This window comes from Gallus gallus, chromosome 17 (genome assembly GCF_016699485.2).
Source record: "Gallus gallus isolate bGalGal1 chromosome 17, bGalGal1.mat.broiler.GRCg7b, whole genome shotgun sequence".
Lineage (NCBI taxonomy): Eukaryota > Metazoa > Chordata > Aves > Galliformes > Phasianidae > Gallus > Gallus gallus.
Window position 1 is genome coordinate 5,413,936 of NC_052548.1, and position 21,724 is coordinate 5,435,659.

Here is a 21,724-nt window from a genome sequence, read left to right on the forward strand (position 1 = left end):
CTTTCGTTAGACAGAGCTGAGTCAGCAATCTCTACCCTGAGAGCTGCAAAACTTAAGACTGAAGCCAGAAGGATCCAAAGATTATCAAAGAGAACAATACAGTTAATACATACTTAATAAAACCCATACATTCACAGGAAAAAAAAATGTGCATTGGTTTACAAGGGCCAACTGGTGACAACACACACTCTGGAGCTTGTTTTTAATAAGATGCTTAGAGCCCAGAAAATATTTCCCCTTACAGTATAACTGCTGGAAGGTAGGTCAGAATTTGGGCGTAAACTTCTTGGCAGCGTTTGCTGACTCCTCCTTTCTCATCCCCCCGAGCACACAGGCGTTACACACCTAATTCCCTGTGCTTTGCCAGGGCTGTGGGGGCAGCCATGGTGGGAATTGCTGCTGTCCCCAAAAAAGAAGCAGTTGAGACCCCATGGCCGGAGCCATGCACCAGTGGTCATGGTGATGCTCACAGAGCCTTGTGTCTCATCCCCCATCCTTGGCCAAGGGTGTGCTTGGAGAAGTGACACATTCTGCAGGTGGGGTGGGGTATGTTATTTATTTTAATGCCAAATGTTGGCTTGTTTTAAAAGGGCTGGTACCTTCATCTGGCTCCGTATCCCCAAAAATGCAGGTCTGTAAATGGCTGTTGTTTGTGCTGTGGTCTCAGTGTGAGCCACAGCGTCCCCCAGAAATGCCTGCAGTCTCCTGAAAGCACAGCCACCCATACCGGGCAGTTTCTTTGCATTTTGTCTCAGCCCTCATGTCCACAGCTCTCCTCTGTAGGACGTGTGGTGCCGTGGGTGGGATCCAGCCCCAGCACTGTAGGGACTTGAGAGTGGGTTTATCTGCTCAATTCTTATCCCTCAATGTTTGAAGACACATCTCTTGGGATACAGAAGGTCAGCTCACACTTGTTGTCCATTACCTACTCTGATGAGATGGATACCTGAAAGAGGATGACTTGTGTTCTGTGCCAAAAGCCTTTCCTGGTAGAAATCTGGTAGCACAGACTGCAATGTGGGGATCTTTCAGTTATATCACTGCTGTAGATCATGATGTGTAGATCACAATTGCTCACTTTCCCTCTCAAACCTTTGTCTCTCCCAGGGTGACCGTGGCTCAGTGGGACCCCCAGGCCCTCCTGGAGTCAAGGGGTCGATGGTAAGGAGTAAGTCTGCATTCTCTCGCTCTCGCTGCTGCCTCTCCCTCTGTCCTAGGGAAGGATGAAGGATCCTGGTCTTTGGGTTTGCATGAGAATAGCTGAAATCCTTCCTGTCTCTGCAGGATGGGGATGCCATTTGATTGTTTATTGAGGTATCACCACTCCCCAGCCTTAGTCACTCCTGCAGAGAAACGTTGGGTTTCTATGTGTGTTCTGCATCTCTGCTGCTAAGAACCAGTTGTATCAAATAGAGACAACTAGGAAGCTCGAGCTGTGGCACCTGAAGGATTACCTGCAGGCCTCAAGTTGTGCCAGGGGGCATTCAGATTGGATATTAGGGAAATTTCTTTGCAGAAAGAGTGGTGCTGCACTGGCACAGACTGTTGGGGAGTGGTGGGTACACCATCCCTGCAGGTGTTCCAGACCCACAGAGATGTGGTTCTGGAACACCTCTGAAGGTGGTGTTAGCACTGAGGGATGTGTTAGTGGACATGGTGGGGTGGGTTTGATGGATAGGCTTGATCCTAGAGATCTTTTCCAACCTTGAGGATTCTGTGATTCCATGATGACCTTTTCCCAAGCATCCTGGCTTCTGAACAGTTGGGTTCGGGAGCAGGGATTTCCAAACCCCTGTTGTTCACACCCCACTGTGTTGTCAGAGGTAGCTGGAGATGTGGAGATGTGGAGCTGCTCAGGCAGCACACCATGCTGCTTTACTGTGCTGTTTGCACTTCTCCTCGGGGATGCTTGCTTAGGAGGGGACCTTGATGAGATCCTGTCTCACTCTCGACATGCATCCCCTGTGTACCATAGTGCAGGATCCAAAGACAAATTATCACAGTAATTCAGCCTACTGTGTTCTGTGTTGTTCAGAAAACCTAGCTGCTTTAGTTGCTAGCAAAGCCAGGGCTGGGCTGACAGCCTGGCCTGTGCCATCTGCCCATAAGCTCTTTTACCCCAGCAAATAACAGCCCTGCCTGACCTGCAAGCAGCAGCAGTGCCTCATTTTCTGTCTTCTCACTTGGAGGTGGAAAGGGCTGGGCAGATTCCAGAGACTCACACCAGATGTTCTTCCTTCCCTTGCAGGGGCACCCTGGGATACCAGGAGCAGTGGGTTTTCCCGGCATCCCCGGACCAGCAGTAAGTAAAGCTTTTATCATCCCTGTAACAGTGCATACCAGCAGTCAGCATCCTGTATCCTAGGCGTTCATGTGTTGAGTCACACAACTGTGTCTCAGCTGATTCGAGTTTGAGGGACGGTTTATGAACCTATTTTGCTCAGCATGTGAATTCCCACATTGTGGTGAATCGGGAGGAAGATTACAAGAGTGGAGTGGCGAGTGCTAAAGGTTTGGCCTTCAGCCTCATGGCAGCTCTGCCCAGTGCAGGAGCATGGGGATGCTCAGTGCCCACCAGCGACAGCGGTCCTTCCACTTCCTTCAGAGCCCTGTTCTCCTGCAGGCAAATGACCAACAGGTTCATCCAAGCAAAATGTTTCCCCCAAGGCTGCATTTTAAAAAGTCATAATTCAATAAGTCAAACTTCCCCGCAAAGCCAGCAAATCAAATAATCCACTAATATTAAATCCCTGCTCTTATTAACTGCAGCTGTTTCTTCCTGTTTCTCCACCAAACAACCCTTCATTATTTGCTTCTTCAGCCAGACCTGTGGCATGTTGTTGTTATTTGTCCTCAGCTGTTATGCTCCTCGAGAGGGAGCTATCCACTGAGCCTGATTAACTCAACAGAGGGTGAATGGGAAGCAAAGGTGTAGTCAATGGTAGGAGACTGCCCTTGATTGCAGCTCACTGAGGGTTCTGAGTTCCTTTTCCCCCTTCCTGCTCACCATCATGGTATACTTTTTGTGTTAGTTTGTGGTTTTGAAGATGATGTATATACACGAAGGTAACTAAAGGTTACTCATCTTCTATAGTACTTTCTTCACATTCCCAGCATGGTATCTAATTGCTGCCCTCTGAATTTTGCCATCTCAATTAATCTTTTAATAAGCTATTTGGGATAGCCCAAGACTTTCAGTAAGGTATTCCAAATACCAACAAAGAATTTCATTTCAGTATGTGTTTATCATAAAAATCTCTATAAAGCAGGCATCTGACACATCTACTGCTTGCCTGTGCCACTCACTACTGACCTCACCAGCCAAAGGGAGATTAACTGAGATTAGAAGTAGAGTTGCCATAAACCAACCTTTCCATTTTGAGTGCGAACAACACGGTGTTTGTGTTCTGGACGTGCATGCCATGCAGAATAACTCAGCTCCAAAAGTAAGATCTTTATGAGCAGCAGTGGTACAAGCATTTGGGAAATCACAGCCCAGCTCTGTTCTGGTCCTTGGTGGAGCTCTCAGGGTTGACGGTTGGCAGAAACTATTAATATATAAATAGCAAACTTGATGTGGAATTTTTGAGAGAGTAAGAGCGTATCGTTCTGAGGCTTTCTTTTCTGAGAGCAGAAAGGCACCGAATTCAAATACAGGTTTTTAAAGTTGTAATGTAGACATAAGTCCCATTAATTGAACACATCCCTCGTATCTGAATCTGATACACACTGTAACCGAAGAAAGCTCTCACATTTTCTTCTGTATTTCCCATATGTACTCAATGAATCAAGAGAGAACAAAGAAAACCCAAGAGGGACACCAATAGTCTGAATGAAAGCAGCATCCGCCTGCCAGCACGGATATTTGTGCAGCATTCACGGGGCAACAATTGCTCAAAAATAAAATCAGAGATTGGCTGAAGAAGGCAAACTTGGACACCTAAGATGAGGTGTCTGATTTTGTATTTGGATAAGAGAAGAAAACGTCCTGGTTATTATTATGTTTTGTGCCGACATGGCGCAACAGCTGCTTTTAATACTTGTGGAGGGAATTCTGGATGCTCAACTGGATGCTCAAATCATACCACTTACACAGACAGCTCAAGCATACAGACCTGAGCCAGAAAGCTTGGCCTAAACGTTGATAACCAAGAGACAATCAGTGAGTTTGGAAAAAGACTGTTTGCAGCCAAGGAGATGTGGCTGTGGGTTGACAGGAGCTCAGGAGCCCACCTGCTGGTAGGGGCTCTGTGGCTGATGGGGGGACATGGGGTATCACCTGCTCACCTCCCACATCCTCACTGTGCTCCCTCTCCCTGCAGGGTCCGGCAGGAGCCCGCGGTGCACCAGGGATCAGAGGGGTGAAAGGCCGCCGGGTAAGTGCTCCCTGCAGGCTGTAATGCCTGTTCTCTTCCAGCCTTTGGGAGGGGAACCAAGAAAGGCAAGAAAGACATTGAAACCCTGGAGTATGTCCAGAGAAGGGCAACAGAGCTGTGAGAGGTCTGAGCACAGCACTGTGGGGAGCAGTTGAGGGAGCTGGAATGGCTTAGTGGAGCAGAGGAAGCTCAGGGAAGACCTCATCGCTCCCTGCAATCCCTGAAAGAAGTTGTGGTGAGGTGGGGTCGGCCTCTGCTCGCAGGGAACAGCCATAGGATGAGAGGTGATGGCCTCACATTGTGCTGGGGGGGTTCAGGTTGGGTATTGGGGAAGGTTTCTTCTCAGAAGGAGCGGTGCGTCCTGGTGGTGTTCCAGACCCATGGAGATGTGGCACTGAGGGCCGTGTCAGTGGGCACGGTGGGGTGGGCTGAGGTTGAACATCGTCTTTCCAACTGTAACAATTCTATGATTCTGTGAATCTGGCTGATTGGTTCTGGGGTGCGACTCTTCACAGAGATTGGGGCAGCACCTCTGCAGGCCCATGTCTGAGATGCTCACGGGATGAGACTGCAAGTGATGGGGGTGAGCAGAAGGTTGTCCAAGTGTGCTGTTGTGGAAGGAGTTCAGCCTGTCCCAGCCCCCTGCAGTGTCAGACAGGGTTTGTGGATGCTTCTGGTGAGGGTGGTGAAGATTTGGTCACCTGAGGGTGGATCACAGCTGGGGAAAGGAGTGCATGTAAAGGACGAGGAAAGGCGCCTGTGCTACCAGTGTTCTGCAGGGCTGTCAGAAAGGTGTGTTTGGCACTGTCATTTACAAGCATGGCCTGTGTTTTCCTGTGTGTTTTTCCAACCCATAACACAAGGCCCTGACTTTATCCGTGTGTATGTAACAGCACCAGCGTGAAGCACGTGTGAACCCTTGCCCTGCCTGGGAAGAGCTGGCCCCCAGCCTGGCACTGGGGCACAGCGCTGCCGAGCACTGCTGACAGTGCTACGAGTGCATGTTACACTGGGTGGATATTTCACAAACGCTCAGCGTCAGCTCACTGTGGTTCTTCCTGCTCCATTTGGGTGACAGCCGACAGCAGAATGACCTCCAGACCTGCCAAAGCTGCTTGTTTTCCTGGCTGTGTCCTCCAGCCCGCGTCCCACTGAGCTCCTCAGTCTTTCTTCTTCCTCAACGGGACATTCATTGCAGGAGCATCTCTGCTGTGGGTTGTTTCCCCTTATCCAGCTGCTTTACAAAGTATTAATAACAAGCACGCATGTATTCTGCTGAAGGCCCCAGTAACAACATATTTTGCATTTCTCCCTCCAAGGACCTTATGATATCTGTTTCCACGTTTCATTTTCAAAGACGTAGGCTGAAGTAAACTAAACATTTTGCCCACCCCCAGACTCTGCTTCTACTGCAACTCCTGCCTGGGGAATTCGGGACATCCCAGGGCTGCATATATTTCCGTATACCAGAGCTAATACTCCATTTGAATAGCTGGGATTGGCAAAAGGAAATAGAATAACCAGCTAGAAAGCACTGTAGCCACAGTTATGTACTCTGGAACATCTCTAATCTTTAGAAGCACAGCTAGAAGGGCACCAATGACATCCAAGCCCAGCAGATGTGTATGGGGGTTCAGCTTTGAGCTCATGGCTGGGCAGAGCATCTTCACCACTGCTCCCATCAGAGGAAGCTCCCCATGTCCCTGCACTCGGAGCGCCTCTGGGAGCCAGGTTTCTGTGTGCTACACAGCGATTACTTGAGCTGTCCGGGCCCTCCATGAGCAGACAGACGAGAAAGTGGAGGCATTCCTCTGTGGGAGGCGTTGAGCGGACAGCGGAAAATATCTCAAGGTAAAAGTGCAGCAGGGAACTGAACGGGAAATGCCTTCTGAATGAATCCCAGGCTGCCGGCTGTGCGGGCTCTGGGAGAGGTGGGAGCACATTGGGTATGTCTGCCAGAGGCTCTGATGTGTGCTGGGACAGGAGTGCCCTGCTGCCAGCACTGAGCCTGTCCTCATGGCAGCAGCTGCAGCACCGCGGTGTTGGGCTTCTGGCTTGTGCGAGGCTCACTCCTGTCATGCAATCGTAGAACAACCCAAGCTGGAAGGGACCCATAACGTTCACCAAGTCCAATCCTCTTCAGCTTCTTACGTCCCTATTGGCCTGAAGTCCTCGAGCCACAGGGAGGTATGCCTGACCAGGCCGTTTTCAGCTCTGCTTGTACCAGCAGGAGGGATGAAGGGGATATTTATTATCGCTCTCGTAAAAGCAAGAGCCGAGCTGGATCCAGTTCCCAAGACAGAGGTTGGCTGGCACAGCAGGGAGCTGGGTTTGGATGTAGCTGGATCCAGAGGTGGGGTGCCAAGCCCTCAGGAGCAATCCTGCAGCACACCACTCCCGCCAGCAATGTCCATCCCCAGAGTGATGCACCACATGTCAGAGATGTTCAGCTTGGCGGCCATGGGCTGTGTTTCCTCTCCAGAACCACAGTAATACAATCCCTACGGAATTTGCAAGGCGGGCATCCTTTCTAAGAACCCCAGCAGAGGAAGGGAATTTGGATCCTACAGATTTCAGTGATGCAGGAAAGTTGGTGTTGTAAGGACCAGCAGATCTCCTGCCTGGAGGATTTCTGGTTTGTATCTCTGTCTCTCACGTTTTCTTTCTCTTCGTACTCTCAGAAGATATTCCAGGCACACAGCGCTCTGTGTTTGCTTGCTTTGTCCTGCTATTATGGCTCTTGGTTTTCTGAGGACGGAGAAATGATCCCCAATTGTAATTTCAGACATTACTCTCTGTCTATCCCCGTTTACAGAAGGGATGTAATTCAATTCAGAGTGGAAACATGAAGGCAGCCTCCGCCAGATGTTTGTGGATTCCATGAGCTCTGTTTGTGGAGACTTCATTAAAGCAATTTCACTTTTGAAGAAAACGTAAATAGCAAATATGGTTTCGATTGTCAAGAACAATGGAGCCTTTTTGGGGTCTGTATTTATGTTGTGATAGCTTTTGAGTTGTCAGGATGGAAGTACAACTTCGGAAAAGAACATCCTTAAAGAATTGTGACTTTCTTTTCAGTCTTGACAAGGCATTGTTCCTCCCCATCTCTTTGCTTTGCGCATCCAACCAATACTGAGCAGTCTTCCACAGGCACGGCGTTCCCTCTTCGATTCCCGAAGGATGAGGTACTGGGACCTGCAAGTCCAGCCTTCCTTCCCGTGATCCCTCTTCAGTGTAGCTCTTGGACATGTGCTTAACCCTCTGTGAAGTGACCACGCTCCATTCTTCTGGCCAAAACAGCCGTGTTTGTGGAGTTTTCTCCTCTCTGGATGGCATGCTGGCTTTCCAAGTCCCAAGCAACATTTCTCTTTTCTACCTCGCCACCACATCCTGCAGTCACTATTGCCCAGGTGCATCCTGCAGAGAGGAGATAGGACTTGTGCACCTGGGAGAGGATCGCTGTCTCCCTGCCAGCCATCCCCATGGCTTTGCAGCATCACGGGCTGCAGGAATTCATAAACACGAGGAATTTGTGGTGTTATGTAAACACCCTGGAAGTGGTTGCCTATTCCAGGCCCAGCTGAGAAACTGCCTATGGAGAAATAGCAGAGGTGTTTTTGGTTTGCTCCCAGGGATCTTGCTAGTTGGCTGAAAAAGCATTAGGCATGTTCGAGGGAGGGTTAGCTATGGATCTGTGGCTGGTGATGTCTCGGAGCTTCAGTCAGGGCATCTGCTTGCTTTTCATTTGGCTGGACCGTGGTAGTGAAATGTCAGTAGGTGGATAAGAGGTGTCATCTGGCCTGGTGGCACTACCCCAGCACATCCCTGTGACTTTGGATGTGCTGCTTTGGGATGGACATAGCAATGCCATTGAGCTACACATTGACCCCAGCAGGTGAGCAGGTTCTCAGATCTTCCTCAGCTGTGAACCTGCATCTCTCTGCACAGCCCAAAGGAGCAGACAGGTCTCCCTCTGCCCCTGCTTTTTTTCCTGTTTGCTTTGTAAAGCTGCTCAGAGTTTGCACTGTGTGTGCAGCCGTGGCCCAGCAGGACCTCCCCTGAACTGTACACTGCCATACAAATGTTCACGTGGCCCAAAGCAAAGCTTCCTTCGCTGTTCCATGGGCTCCTGGAGATCACAGAACCATTAAGGCTGGAAAAGACCACTGAGATCATCAAGTCCGACCATCAACCTATCACCACGTTGCCCACTAACTGTGTCCCTCACGTGCTGACACCAGCAGGAAAACCATTCTCACTGCATCTCCTACCCCATTCTCAGGATGAGTCCGTGCCCTGCGTGCCCTCGTGTGCCCGGGGAAGGCAGTGTGCCGTGAGCCACGGCGTTGGCACGGGATGGGCTGGAGAGCTGCCAGGACCTCGCTCAGCCCTCTCTAACCAGCGCTGTCAGGAGAAGAGAGATTTGAAGATTTCACTAATTGGCTGAATGCAGCCTTCCCTGTCAGGGCGAATTAGGGGAAGCCTTCATCCTGGGTCGGAGCCCAGGAGGCTTGGGGAAGATGAAGCTTGCCACATGCATTTGCGAACACGGGGTCACTTTCTCCTCCTTTGGGTCAGGCGCTGATGAGATGCGTTGTGATGGGATTAGCCAGGTGACTGCTGCGAAGGGAGATTGCCCTGGCAGGTCCTGCCACGCTGCTGACAGGGCTCTGCTGGAGGAAACGCGGATACGGCAAACAGCCCCGGCTGCAGCGCTGTGCTGGGGCGCTGCCCCTCTGCCCGTCCATCCCGCAGCCCAGGCAGAGCTGTGTTTTACTGACATGCAATGCAGGCTTTTGCTTAGTTGGTCTCTGGTATGCTCGGCGGCACAGGGTTTTGCCAAGCGCAGTGGAAGTTTTTGCATTATTTTATATTGACAGCGTTTGTCTGCTGTAACAATTTGGCCAAGTTTCCTGCGCATCTTCTGCTGCTACACTGCCGTTCTTTGTGAGGCTCTCCCTGTGCCTGTCATTCTGGAGTTGCTTTTCTAACGCATTGGCTCCCTGATGCTCTTATTACTTTTGGCACTGGGCTCGCATCCCGATTAAGCACATTGGCTCCTGTTTTCTCTATTTCCGCATTGGCCCACTCTCAGAATTCCTCTTACCATTACATTCTAGCACCGCTCTGTGTTATTATTTATTATTTATATTGCAGTAGCGCCTGAGAGTCCCAGCTGAGATCACAGCCTGATTATGAACATGACGTGCATTAACGCAGTCTCTCAGTATTCCCTTTTTATACCGTTTTATTTTCCCTGCCCACGGCTCTGTTTATTCTCCATCAGTGTGACATGTGGGTTTCTGGGGTTTGAGTGGTGCGGAGGGCTGTGCATTCAGCTCTGCTGCAGCTGGAAGCTCAGGTCCTCTTTGCAAGGCCATGGCTCTCACAGCTGAGACCCTCTGGAAGAACACCTTCCCCTCCTGCAGCAAGCCTGAGCTGCACCATGAGCTCACCGGGATCCCTTGGCGCCTGGGCTCTTGTGGGTTCCACCAGCACCTTGGGTGTCCTGTGCACCTCAGGTCTCCCATGCCTCTTGGACCCCCCCAGGCACAGATGCTGGCCCCAGGACCAGAGGTGACAAAGCAGGTGTGGCCAGCCGCTCTCCTCCTGGCATGCACATGCACAAGCACTGCCTGATTCCTAACAGCAGCCCCTTCCTTAAAGAGCAGGGACCTGTAACTTCAGCTGGGAACTCGTGTGTCTTTCTGTGTGTTTTATCATAGAATCATAGAATCACTGAGCTTGGAAAAGACCACTAAGATCACCAAGTCCAACCCCAACCCACCCCCAAATGCCCACTGACCATGTCCCTCAGTGCCTCATCTCCATGGTTCTTGTAAACCTCTAAGGGTGGTGACCCCACCATTTTGTAGCTTTTTTGTCCCAGTTGTGACCAAGAAGCAGTGTGATATGCCAAGGAGCAGTTGGAAAAGCAGTGTTTATAGGAAGGAAGAGATCTGATATCAATAAGGCTAGAACTGTGAGCCTGTGCACTGCAAAGCTGTCATTGTGTAAGTGTTGCCTGAAAGTAAGGCTGTTCCTCACACGCCTTCCTCCTCTGGCTTTAGTTTGCATCTGGTAATTAAGTTTAAAAGGGAATAAAAATGTTCTGGTGCTGTGTGTTGGCAAATGGTTGGAAATGAAACAGAACAAAGCACAGAAGGGATCTTTTGAGCCCTGGGCTGCCCTGCTCAACCTCCCCACACATGATTGGCTTCTCCAGAACCACTCTCATGGCCTTCCATGTGCCACAGCTAGGGTGCTGCTGTACTTCCCAGTGAGCCAAACCCTCATTTTTTCCTTTCTTTTGCCTTTTTCCAGGGTGCCAGAGGGCCTGATGGACCAGTAGGCGAGCCGGGGTCACGAGGTGCCAAGGTGAGCACCAGCTTGGCTGAGACTGCTCTTGGCTGTGCTGTGGACAGACGAAGGTCATAATGGCTCCATGAGCACCAGCCAGCAGGAACGAGTCCTCTGTGCGACGAAAGCAAAACCTTCCTCCAAAGCAGTGTTTGCTCAAAGAGACTTGGGTCATGTCATTCATTGCCCAAACTCCCTGCTGGTTGGGGTGCTCCTCAGAGCAGGGTGCTGGGCAATCGGCCTTTCAAGAGCTTCAGGGAACTGGAGGGGATATCTGGTGCGGAAAAATGCAAGACTAGGTGGGCTGGTGCAGAAGAGCATCCCCAGTACCATTTGTGCTCCTGCCAACGTGTGTTTGTCTTTTTGCTTTGCAGGGCCGTCCAGGGGAGCCAGGCAAGCTGGGGCCAGATGGGCTGCAGGTACGTCCTGCAACCAGCACCTACCCAATGTGGCGAGGTGTCAAACCCCTCCGGGGGTGCACACAGTGCCCAGGGACCTGCAGCTTCTCCTGGCCAAAGCACCACAGGTGTCTGAGCACAGATCCAGCTGCTAACATCTGTCACTGTGTGTTCACAGGGGAAGATGGGCGAGACTGGGGAGACAGGATCCCGTGGCTTTCCAGTAAGTGTCCATGAGAGTGCTTCCTTTAGAAACACATTTTCACTCAAGTTCCTAAGTTTTCGGTCCTGGTCCTGTGTGGATATCTCACACTTACAGGGCCACCTCTCCACTCTTTGTTGGAGCTTTTGAGATGCATGTTACTGCTGAGAGGCACGAAGTATTGCTATGGGATTGGAGCTGACCTTGGTGTGTTTCTTCCTCCTAGGGTATCCAAGGGCCTTCTGGACCTCCAGGAGCAAAAGGGGCACCAGGCGACCCGGCAAGTGCCTTATGACTCTCTCTTCATCTGTCACACACAGGCACCTCGTTGCTTTTTCTGTTTGTCCCTACTCCTTCCCACTCCCCATTTCTCTGTCTCTGCCAGTTGCAGTGAGGTCAGAGATGTGAAAGACTTGGCTAGAGCCCTACAAGGCTGAGGTCAGACCCCTGAAAAGCATAAAAGTGGCGTGAATCAACATGGAGAGTGTAGGAGTGGTCTGGATTTTGGAAAGAAATGGAGGAAAAAAAGGCAAGGTTGGGTCTGGGACAGGGTCAGATATAATGAAAGTTGAGATGAATAGGGACCAGGAGGGAGTCTGCAGTGCCAGAATTGAGCCCACAGCCTTGAGGGAGACACTAGGAGATGTCAGATGAAGACACAGACTTAGGAAGGGCCAGCAGTACTGGGCCTCCCCATTGAAGCAAAATGAGGGTTATCTCCTGCCATCTGTGTCTGTGGGACTGACCAGGACAGAGACAGGAAAGCATACCAAACGCTCCCAGGTTACCGACTGCAGTTGTTTCAGGTGGGAGAGAGGTGGTGAAGGGCCTTCTGAACTGTTGTGGTGACTCAGTACACCCACTGTGGTCTTTCCATCTTGCTGCCCATAGCTCTGCTGTGGTGTGGGAGGGAACCGGTGTTTTACCTTACAGGAAACGGTGCCCTTCAGAAATAAAAACAGTTGTATGAAAAGAGCCTTGTGTTTCTGTTTTCCAGGGTCCACAAGGACCACAGGGACCACCTGGACCTTTGGGAGAAATTGGCCATAAGGTAGGTCTGGTCTTTGCTCTTATTTCTTTTTCCCTCATCTAGAGAGAGGCACCTTCTGACAGAGGTGGCAGAGGTGCAACCTTCCACACCCAGGGACATGAGCAGGAAGGATTTTCCTCAAGTCTGAATTTCAACTTCCAAAGCAAACAGCAAGAGACAGAAATTCAAACATCATTCTCATCTCAGGCCGTAGACACACAGCTGGTACCCGAGCCGCCCCATCTTCACAACAAGAGCAACATTTCAAAGCTCTCACAAACACGTCCCAGGCATGGCTCTACCACCACACCATACCACAGTGCAGAGCCAGGAACAAACTGTAGCCCTCAAACTGAGAAGTTGTATTTTCTGTCCCGCTCACTGGTCCCTTTGCTGGCAAGGCACAGTTGTGGATGGCCAAGGCAGTCCCTTCTCAAGTCGCTGCAGGCAGTGAAAGGAGCTCTGAGAAATGCCTTTGCTGCTGACAGTGCTTTTTGGGTTGCTGTTGCCATGAAGCAGTGGCACAAACACACCGTAACCAAAGCAGCAGCAGCTGCCAAATAGTGTCCAGATGGATTGCAGGAGATGCCCCCATGGCTTCCCCCTAGTTCATCTACAGACTCTGCTCTATTTGATATTAGCATTTTGAGTGCACCAGTTCCCCTTGGTAGCTCCCTTCCATACATCCTGAACTCTAAAACAGCCGTGATGTTTGACTTGGTTGTGAAAACAGCAGCAAAGGTACCTTTTAATACAGCCTACTGCAAAGTGTATGAGTCATGAAAGTTTCCATTCTCATGGCTGCTAGACTTGGTGGAGCGGGCTCTGAGCGTGGTAAACCACACTGGGGAGCTGGAAAGCTGCTACCAAGCCACTATGGATGCTGCCAACCAAGAAAGTACAGAGCTTTATTCAAATCTGTGTCTCTTCCAGGAGCCTTTCTCTGCACTGGCACCTCTGGAGAAACCAAAGCAGGATTTTTGCTTTCATTGGAGCCTGAATTTTCTCATTGCGTGACTTGACCATTTGTTAATAAACCCAACAGTCGCCCTGCTCCCTCCTCTGCCCAAATCCATTGCAGCAAGCCAGGAACTGGCTCTCTTCCCTGGGCAGCCGAGTGCTCCCTTTGACTATGTGTTCTTTTTTCCTTTATTCCATACTGCAAAGAGAAGGGAGAGTGCTGTCCGGAAAGCAAATATCTTAAGTAAATAACCCCCTGGAATCCTTTAAAGACAAGCTTTGGTCTTGTCTTACAGATTGTCATTCTTCCCAGGGTAGTAGAAAATGTACAAAGATTAAAGCTCCCAATTGGCATTGGCACCAAAGGTGTTGAGTGACTACTCTATTGCAAAGCTATGTCACCAAGGAAGAGCACCTTCCCTCTATCTGTGTGCCTTCCTGTAGTTTTTGGCTGTCTGTGGGGTGCCAGCCCCTCTGCCAGGATCAGCAGCCTTAGCAAGCAGAGGGCTGGAAGGAGTTACAGGGGAGAATGGGGGCGTGGGAGATGCACAGAGCCCTCGCAGGAGCCAGGCTGTGCCTCTTTGATGCTGCATACCCTGAGCCAGCTCCAGGGCGGTGATTGCATTGCAACCAGGGCTGTGCTGTCCCGGGAGGTCTCTGCTAAAGGAATTATGTCTTTGATCTTGTTTTCTGCTTGGTTACAATGGTTTTTTTCATTGTCTGTCTTTTTTTCCCAGGGACCGCCTGGCCCAATGGGACAACCTGGCCTCGCAGGTGAACCTGGCATGAAGGTAAGAAGAACCATTTGTGCAATTTCCCTATCAGAGCTTGAGAAGGAGCTTGGCAATGAATTTCAGCTCTGTCATAAATCCCAAGTCTGAGTGGAGAAGGAAGTCCTCGAGACCCAGAAATCCAGGCAGCTTCCAACATGGAACAAGAAGAGCTGAGGTCTCAAGTGTAAAAATACCCTCAGACAAAGTCCCACCAGTTCCCAAGCCTCAGCTCTGTGGGGACTGAGCTCCTCCAGTGGTTATGGGGGAGGGTGCTTTGCTTCGGGGCCATGAACGCACCTTCTTGTCTACAAGGAAAGGCCTTCAGAAAACATCTCTTTATTTGACAAAGATCCCTGTGCAGAGCAGCTCACGGGGAGGTTAATTTTATTTTGTCCCCTTCCCCAGTGCTTGGTTGGAAGGTTTGCTCCTACATAGAGAGCTTGTGAGCAGACCCTGTGGAGATTAAATGCGATTTCTTCTATGCTGTTCCTCAGTCCCTACACCCAGCCCCGTCCTATGCCTCTTTTTCCTTGGCAAATTCTCTGAGGTTTCACCAGATATAACATGTCTATGGCATCCTGACCTGTGCTCCTGGCTGTCCCTCCACACCATCAGTGGAACAAGGACACAATGGCTCGCACAAACACCTCTGCCAGAGCCCCCCAGCTACCACTGCCCCTCAGTGCCCCAACAGGCATTCAGTGCCCCATGCTCACCATCAGTAAGCAGCTTGTCTCCCTGTCTGTGATGCTTTCTTTCTAGGGTGATCCTGGACAGCTGGGAGTTCCTGGAGAGCAAGGCCTCATTGGTCAAAGAGTGAGTACCCACCTTCTGGTGGCACTTCTCCATCTTGTCAGCTCCCCAGAGGCTCTTGTCCCTGCTCACCCACAGCCTGTGGGCAAAGAGCCCCTCTCCCAGGCATCCCATAACCCTCTCAGCCCTGCTTGAGTCTCTGCCTTCCCCACAGAGCCCCTTGGCTTGAGCTGAGCTCTCAATGCTCCGCCAAGTAGGGAGACACTGGCTGCTCTATGGGAGGGAATAGGGATGAATGCACAGCCTGAAGCTGGCTGTGGCTCTTGTCCCTTTTCAGGGCTAAGATTGAGAGTCATCTGATGAAAGCATGGGGGAAAAGTGTGTTTGGGCACAGTTTTATGTGGATTCCTCTGTCTTGCAGGGAGAAATGGGGCTGGAAGGGGACAGTGGGCCACCTGGTCCAGACGGAGCCAAGGTAAATTTTGGGATGCATGGCTTCTACAGCAGGGAGGGTATTCTGGGGCAGTGTTCCCTTACCTTCTTTGATGGTTAATTTATTTAGAAATAAGAAGTCAAGATATTTTTTTCTGCAGACACACATAATGGACTCCTCGTGTTTCACTCCTCTACCCACATTTTTGGCATATGATCAGATCTCCAAAAAGGTCAACTTCTTCAAAATCTGCTTTCCAACAATTTGTCTGTTTTATTTGAGTTTTTACAGATTAGCTTTCCAGCTAATTAGGAATTCCTGGGCCTGGCAGGGGAAATCAAAAAGTTGTCCATCACTGCCCCCTGTACTGCTGACCAGAGCATTGTTTGCAGGGAAAGAAATTGGATCCCCCTCCTCCTGGCAAAATCCCAGGTGCTCGCTCAGAGCTTGCATTGCTCTCTTTATCTAACTGCTGTGAGTTGCTACCTTGCCTTTGGAACAGCACTCCATTTCTGTCCTTACACAGACAGCCTTTCCAAACAGGCCAACTGTTTTGTTCCATGGAAAGAAAAAGCAGCTGGTCCCACAACAATGCACTTTATTGCTTCGTTCTGGTTAAGCTGTTTGCCATGTGTCTTCACTTCTGCTTATCTCTGAACGTTGGACCAAAAGATTCGCCCTTAAAGACAATCAAATCCTCTGACTTCTCTTGCCATCCCCAAGAGCTCTTGATCCACACCAGGTTTCACAGAACCACAAGGATTTGAAAGGACATCTGGAGATGATCAGTCCAACCTGAGCGTGTCTCTGGGCAGCAGAAACGCCACTGCTTGCTGCAGAGATGTTGGTGTGGCCAGAAGAGACATGGCTCTGCTCTAGCACAGGGGGTAACAAAGCCACCAAGGCCAGCTGGCTGTCAGTGCTGGCATCAAGGCTGGTGCCGCTGTCAATGCAGAATTGGCCCTTTTGATCACCTCCATGAGATGTGCCATCAGCTGTAAAAGCAGAGGAGCAGAGATTTGCCATAATCCACTGCTCCAACCGTGAGACCCTCTCAGGGCAAGGTGACAGCTTTGTGGCATTGATCCCAGGCCCTGTGAGAGCCAGGTGCCCCTCCAGACAAACCCATCAAACCCATTCAGTCTTTCACCATCTGGAGTGCAGGGCTCCTGGGTGAGGCAGGGGACTCTTTCAGATCTTGTTCACTGTCTCATTCATGTGGGAGGTTCGGGCCTCACTGCAGGAGAAACAAAGTTCACATTTCCCTATGTAATGGGGGAGTTCCTCCTCCTCCAGCCAAGAGATGTTTTTAAAAAAATATGGTTTTGCTCGTTTTGTTAAATGTCAAGTGTATTATGACTCATCCTCATTCATCCTTTTGCTTGCAGGCTCTTTTCCTCCCAGACTCCTGAAATATTAATTATGGAGTGTGTTTTTTTCCTCGCAAGAGCCATGTATGGTGACCCATGTGTTGTGTGGGTATGCAAACTCCCACCTCCTCTCTTCCACAGGGAGACAAAGGAGAGCAAGGCCTGGATGGAGAGAAAGGAGAAAAAGGCACTGAAGGACTGAAGGGAAAAGAAGGGCCTCCTGGATATCCCGGCATCACAGGTGTCCGAGTGAGTCTGAGAAAGCATCCTGCTTGCCTCCACCAGCCGGTCCATGGGGTTCCTGGAGCAGCTGGTACTCTCCTCTCAGCTGCACTGGCAGCCTGTGTGTATTGCAGATAGCTGGGTGGGTGCATGAGCCCAGCACAGCTCCTGCACCTCTCCATAGGGCCGTTGTGTGATCCCAAACTGGGGGTGATCCCCCAAAGGGGTCAGCAGTGAGTGCTTCGTGCTCTTATCTCAGGCTGTTGTATGCAGGGTGATTTTCACCTCCGTGGCTGGAGCATGGCCTATATGTGCAGTATGGGCTCCCTTTTGTTTTCCTCTGCTCACATGTGGGGCACACAGTGAGCCCTGGGTTGCAGAAGGCCAACCAGCTCCTCCAAAGGGCTGAGAGCCTTCTGCAACCATGGCAAAAATGAAAGCGTGCAATGTTGTGTCTGGGAAACTGGGTTGCACTGAAACCCTAGCAAGAACAAAATATGCTTTTTCTTAAGTCATCATTTTATTTATTATTGCAAGGATAGCCATTACCACTGATATTAATACTCTGTGACAGGACATGCCATCTTGCAGCAAAACATGTGGGAACAGATTGAGTGGGAGGTGCAGGCAGTGAACCAGGACTCTGCTTAGGGCAGGATGTTGTCCAAGATGTGACTCGATGCAAGTGTTGGCACAAAGTAAACTGTTTTTGCAAAAAAAGAACTTGCAAATAGGAGGAGGGTTGGTCATCGAGATGTGGATCACCCACTTGTTTCTGATTTGCCCTCACTCCTTTCTGTTTGGAGGAGTAGGGCAGGATCCAGCCTGGGGCTTGTTTGGTGGTACCAGGTGCAGAGCAACGCTGCCCCGTGCCAGCAGGCTGCTCTGCAGCAAAGCCTGATCCTTCTACCCAAAATGGGGAGGCTGTCAGTGATTTGTTTCTTGTAATTCCTGCGGTGCCCTTGAGCACGGGGTGGGTGCTCAATGCTGGAGCACACTGTTTGTGTCTTTGGTGATGTTGTGGCTGGCTAAAAGGAAGGCAAGGAGAAAAGTGTGAGGAGCAGAGGCAGCAAAGGGGCTGAATTTGTGTTGTTTTCGGGCTGAGATGAGGATTGGAGCACTGACTTGACTAGAAAGTGGAAACTCCATAGATATGCAGAACAAGGCTGTAATCCTGCCCCAAATGCGTCCACAGCCCGCAGGGAGCCCTTAGCAGGGTGGGTACAGCTTCTGGCTGCTCCATGTGTTTATGTTGTGCACAGCTAAGAACCAATAAAAGTGCTAAAATCATGCAAAAGTCATATTAAGTTATAGCATATAAAATACAGATTCTCGCAGACTGTTTGCCAGCATGTCCCTGGGAACATGATGCCGTCCTATTTTATTTAAAAAAAAAAGCCCATAGAGCCAAGATTCCCACTCATAATCACTCCCTTTTCTTTTTTTTTTTACTGCAAAGTGCTATATTTCCATCTACTATTTTAATATGTTCCTTTGTATATCCGTATGTCTGAACTCGAGCAGACTTTCAGAGACCACAGGGCTCCAGATTGCGCTGCCTGCTGCCAAGCGCCGGGCCATTACCTAATGCACAGGCTGCTGTTCCATGCTCGGTGAGGTAATCTAGAGATGGAAGTCCTCTGACAAAAGTACAAATAATTTTTCTCCTCCTTTTTTTTTTTTCCTCCTTGGAGTTTTTCATCCTAGCTTCCCGTGGAGGAAGTCGTAGAATCAGGGAATCATTAAGGTTGGAAAAGACCACCAAGATCATCGAGTCCAACTGTTGATCCATCACCACCAAATGTGAAAGTGTTAGTGGGATCTTGCTTAGATTTCTGCCAAGTTCATGGATCAGAGATGCGAACCATTTGTGATATCTACAACCCGCTCGTTTCCAATGAGGAATGGAAGCTGCAAGGAAAAGTCAAACTAATCTCTTCAAGGCACACCACAACCACCATCCAGGCATGGACAGAGGTTCTCCAGGCTGATGGAGAAAGATAGGAAAAGTCTAACCAGGGGAAAAACTTGAACATGTTCACACAAGGGCAAATGCCAAGGTTGCACAGTGACCAATTCCTGACCAGGATTTGCAAGGAGCTGCTCCAATATTGCTGAGATACCCTGCTCATCTACAAAGGTGATAGTGGAGATGTTAATGCTTCTGTGCTTTTAGTGGCAGAGACGCCAGGATCCGTCTGGTTCACTGTGCCAACCAGCTGACCTGCATATGGGGGTGTGCAGCTCACCTGCTGCTGCTGAATGAGGTTCATATTGGCTCAAGGAAGGTATTGCTCATACGCAGCCATAGACAAACTTCTCCAGCACCTTGGCTTGGCTCTCACCCTGCAAACCCCTACAGCTAAACCACTTCCTGAAGAATTTTCCTTAACACCCAGGGCATGTTTAGTCTTCATCTTGATCTTGCTTATGTCTAAAGGAAAAAGGCTCTTCAGCACTGTATGCTCTGGACGCGTGTAGGAAATGAGGCAGGCGAGTGCTCTGAAATGATCTGGCTGTACGTTTTCAGCCTGCTTTGCACATACTGGCCTGGGGGAAAGGCCTGGTGCTGGCAGCTCCTTGCATGCCCCAGAGCAGGTAGGACTTGGCTGGGCTCGTAGGAACTTGCACACCACTTGGCGACAGAGCAGCAAGAAGGATGGGAAGAGGCAGCGCTTGCTTTGGGCTGTGCAGACCTACTGGGTCATGCAGAAAGAGGCTTTCACCCAGCAATTGGTCCTACAGGTCTGGTTTTGCTGAGCAAGGTTGTGTTTTCCAGGAAGCCATGCCAAGGCTGTACATTACTGGCCAAGTGCACCCAAGCTTCCCTGGGTGCTCGGGAAACATTTTTCAAAGATCATTAGCTTTAACTTGGCTCAGCCATCCCCAGTGTTAACATATCTGCAAACCGGTTTTTAAATCTCGAACAAAAGCAGCAGGGAGGCCCTAGCTGAGTCTCCAGGGACAGTTTGTGCACGTTTTAAAGCCAGTGGATTTCAGCAAACAAACGGAGATGGGCCATGAGTCTCCCAGCTGTGGCTGGCAGGGCTCGAGGCAGCTGGAGCCGTGACACACAAGTATTCTCTGTCTTTTAGTCACTCTGTCCAAGTTCACACTGCTCTGTTCAGCTCAAGGTCCTCCTCCTGCCAGTTGTCCCTCTGGTAGGGAGAGAGGAGTCAGAGCATCTGTAGCACTAACGTTCAGCTGAGTGCAGGATGCAGCTGAGATTTCAGAATTTCAGAGATGTGCATCCCTTCTGAGCTGCTGTCCCACCTGGTATCTCTTCGCAGTGGTTTCCCACTTCCTCTAATGCCAACTCCATGCTGTCACTTCATCTTGATTCTCCCAGACTTGGCCGCTTGACCTCTGGTTGGCCAAGTGAGAACAACGAGGAGGTGGTAACCTCTTCCCCTTGCAGAGCACCAGGTTGGGCATCCCCCAATGGAGACTGGAGGTGCAGATCCAGCATCAGCAGTGCGGGGAGCGGGCCTTGTCCCATGCAGAGTCAGCAAATTGGGATGAGGATGCATGGAAGATGGAGCAGCTCTTTGAGCTCCAGCAAGGTATTCATCAGCAGCACAAGCACCAGCGTAGTTTACCAAAATGAAAAGCTAATTTATCGTAGCTGGTAATTGTATAAGGGAAACAGTGCCATGCAGTCCAAAATACCCAACCAATATTGGGTATGTTGAGCGTTGTTGAAGAATAATGTGCATTTCCAAAGGATCTGACTGCCTGTCAATCGCGTGCTCTACAATAAATGATGAAAGGAAGCAGAGGTTGCAGCCAGCGGTACAGGCTGACCCGCTGCTGGCTGCACGAAGGGCCCAGGCCAGTTGGCAGGAGGCAGGCAGTGGGTTTCCAGCTGCTCCATGGCTGCGCGTTGTGGTTTTCATAATGTGCTGGTTGTCATACAAGGCCGACATCTGATAGCAAGGTTTTTACAGTTCCAGGAAAGCAATTGGAGAGCCTGTAGGTAATGAAATGCAACATGCTCTGAAACAAGAAAATCCCTCATTGTTCAGCAAAATTAGGAGCTGAGCTCTTTTCTTTTTCCACTTCCTTTTTAACCTGAAATCCTATCTGCAGTGTCAGTCAAGCCACGTCAGGACGCAGAGAGCTTCGAGCCAGATGCTCCAGTGGTAAAAATGGCCATAAACAATTACATCAGAGCAGATCTGGCTGTGTGTGCTGTATGGTGCAGATGTGCACCAGCAAACCAGAGGAGCTCCGAGGGCTGGTAAATCCCTTTGCACGGGTGTGATATGGTCAGAGTCCTTTTATTGCTCTTCCAGAAGGTTGAGTGACAGAGCTGGGCCAGGGTGGAGATCTGAGAGGCTTTTTGAGGGAACTCAAATTGCTTTGGAAAGGGCAAAGCCACTCTCCAGCTGAGAAGCACTGGGAACATGTGTGGCTCTTGGCTGCAGAGTGGCCCCGTGGGCTCAACTATGTCACTCCCCATGCATAGCCCTGGGTGGTGTCCTGAGGACAGTATCTCTCCCATTGGCTTACACGTTCTCCTCTGCTTGATTCCCCATCATGTACGAGCTAAAATCCTGACGTGGAAGGAAGATGTGCTGCTCAGGATGGACCTTCTGCTCTGAAGTTGCATTTTCTCTCCAGAAACACCGCACTGAGGACACAGCTGAGATGGACAGGTTTCTGAGCTGGGCAGAAGCTCATTCTCATCCAACACACTGCTCTAGCCTAAAGTTGTCCAAACAGCACTTACAGCCGAATTTGTCCCAGAGTGGTTTTTTGCTTTTTGTTCTTTTCTGTTTCCTGCCACTGAAAACATGATTCAATGATTTTCTGCAACAAAGCGCCTTGCTCTGCTGTCATGGAGT

General features: G+C 50.1%; 1 protein-coding gene across 5 annotated transcripts in view; it reads left to right on the forward strand.

Annotated features, from left to right (window-relative positions):
• COL27A1 (collagen type XXVII alpha 1 chain) overlaps window positions 1–21,724 on the forward strand; it is a 127,492-nt gene that overhangs the window by 78,721 nt on the left and 27,047 nt on the right. For all 5 annotated transcript variants that reach the window (XM_025141346.3, XM_025141347.3, XM_040649277.2 and 2 more), the window contains 12 exons: window positions 1,108–1,161; window positions 2,249–2,302; window positions 4,323–4,376; window positions 10,701–10,754; window positions 11,111–11,155; window positions 11,313–11,357; window positions 11,563–11,616; window positions 12,334–12,387; window positions 14,064–14,117; window positions 14,862–14,915; window positions 15,274–15,327; window positions 16,797–16,904. In XM_025141346.3, the coding sequence (XP_024997114.2) occupies window positions 1,108–1,161; window positions 2,249–2,302; window positions 4,323–4,376; window positions 10,701–10,754; window positions 11,111–11,155; window positions 11,313–11,357; window positions 11,563–11,616; window positions 12,334–12,387; window positions 14,064–14,117; window positions 14,862–14,915; window positions 15,274–15,327; window positions 16,797–16,904 (684 nt within the window). The remainder of the gene's footprint in view (window positions 1–1,107; window positions 1,162–2,248; window positions 2,303–4,322; window positions 4,377–10,700; window positions 10,755–11,110; window positions 11,156–11,312; window positions 11,358–11,562; window positions 11,617–12,333; window positions 12,388–14,063; window positions 14,118–14,861; window positions 14,916–15,273; window positions 15,328–16,796; window positions 16,905–21,724) is intronic.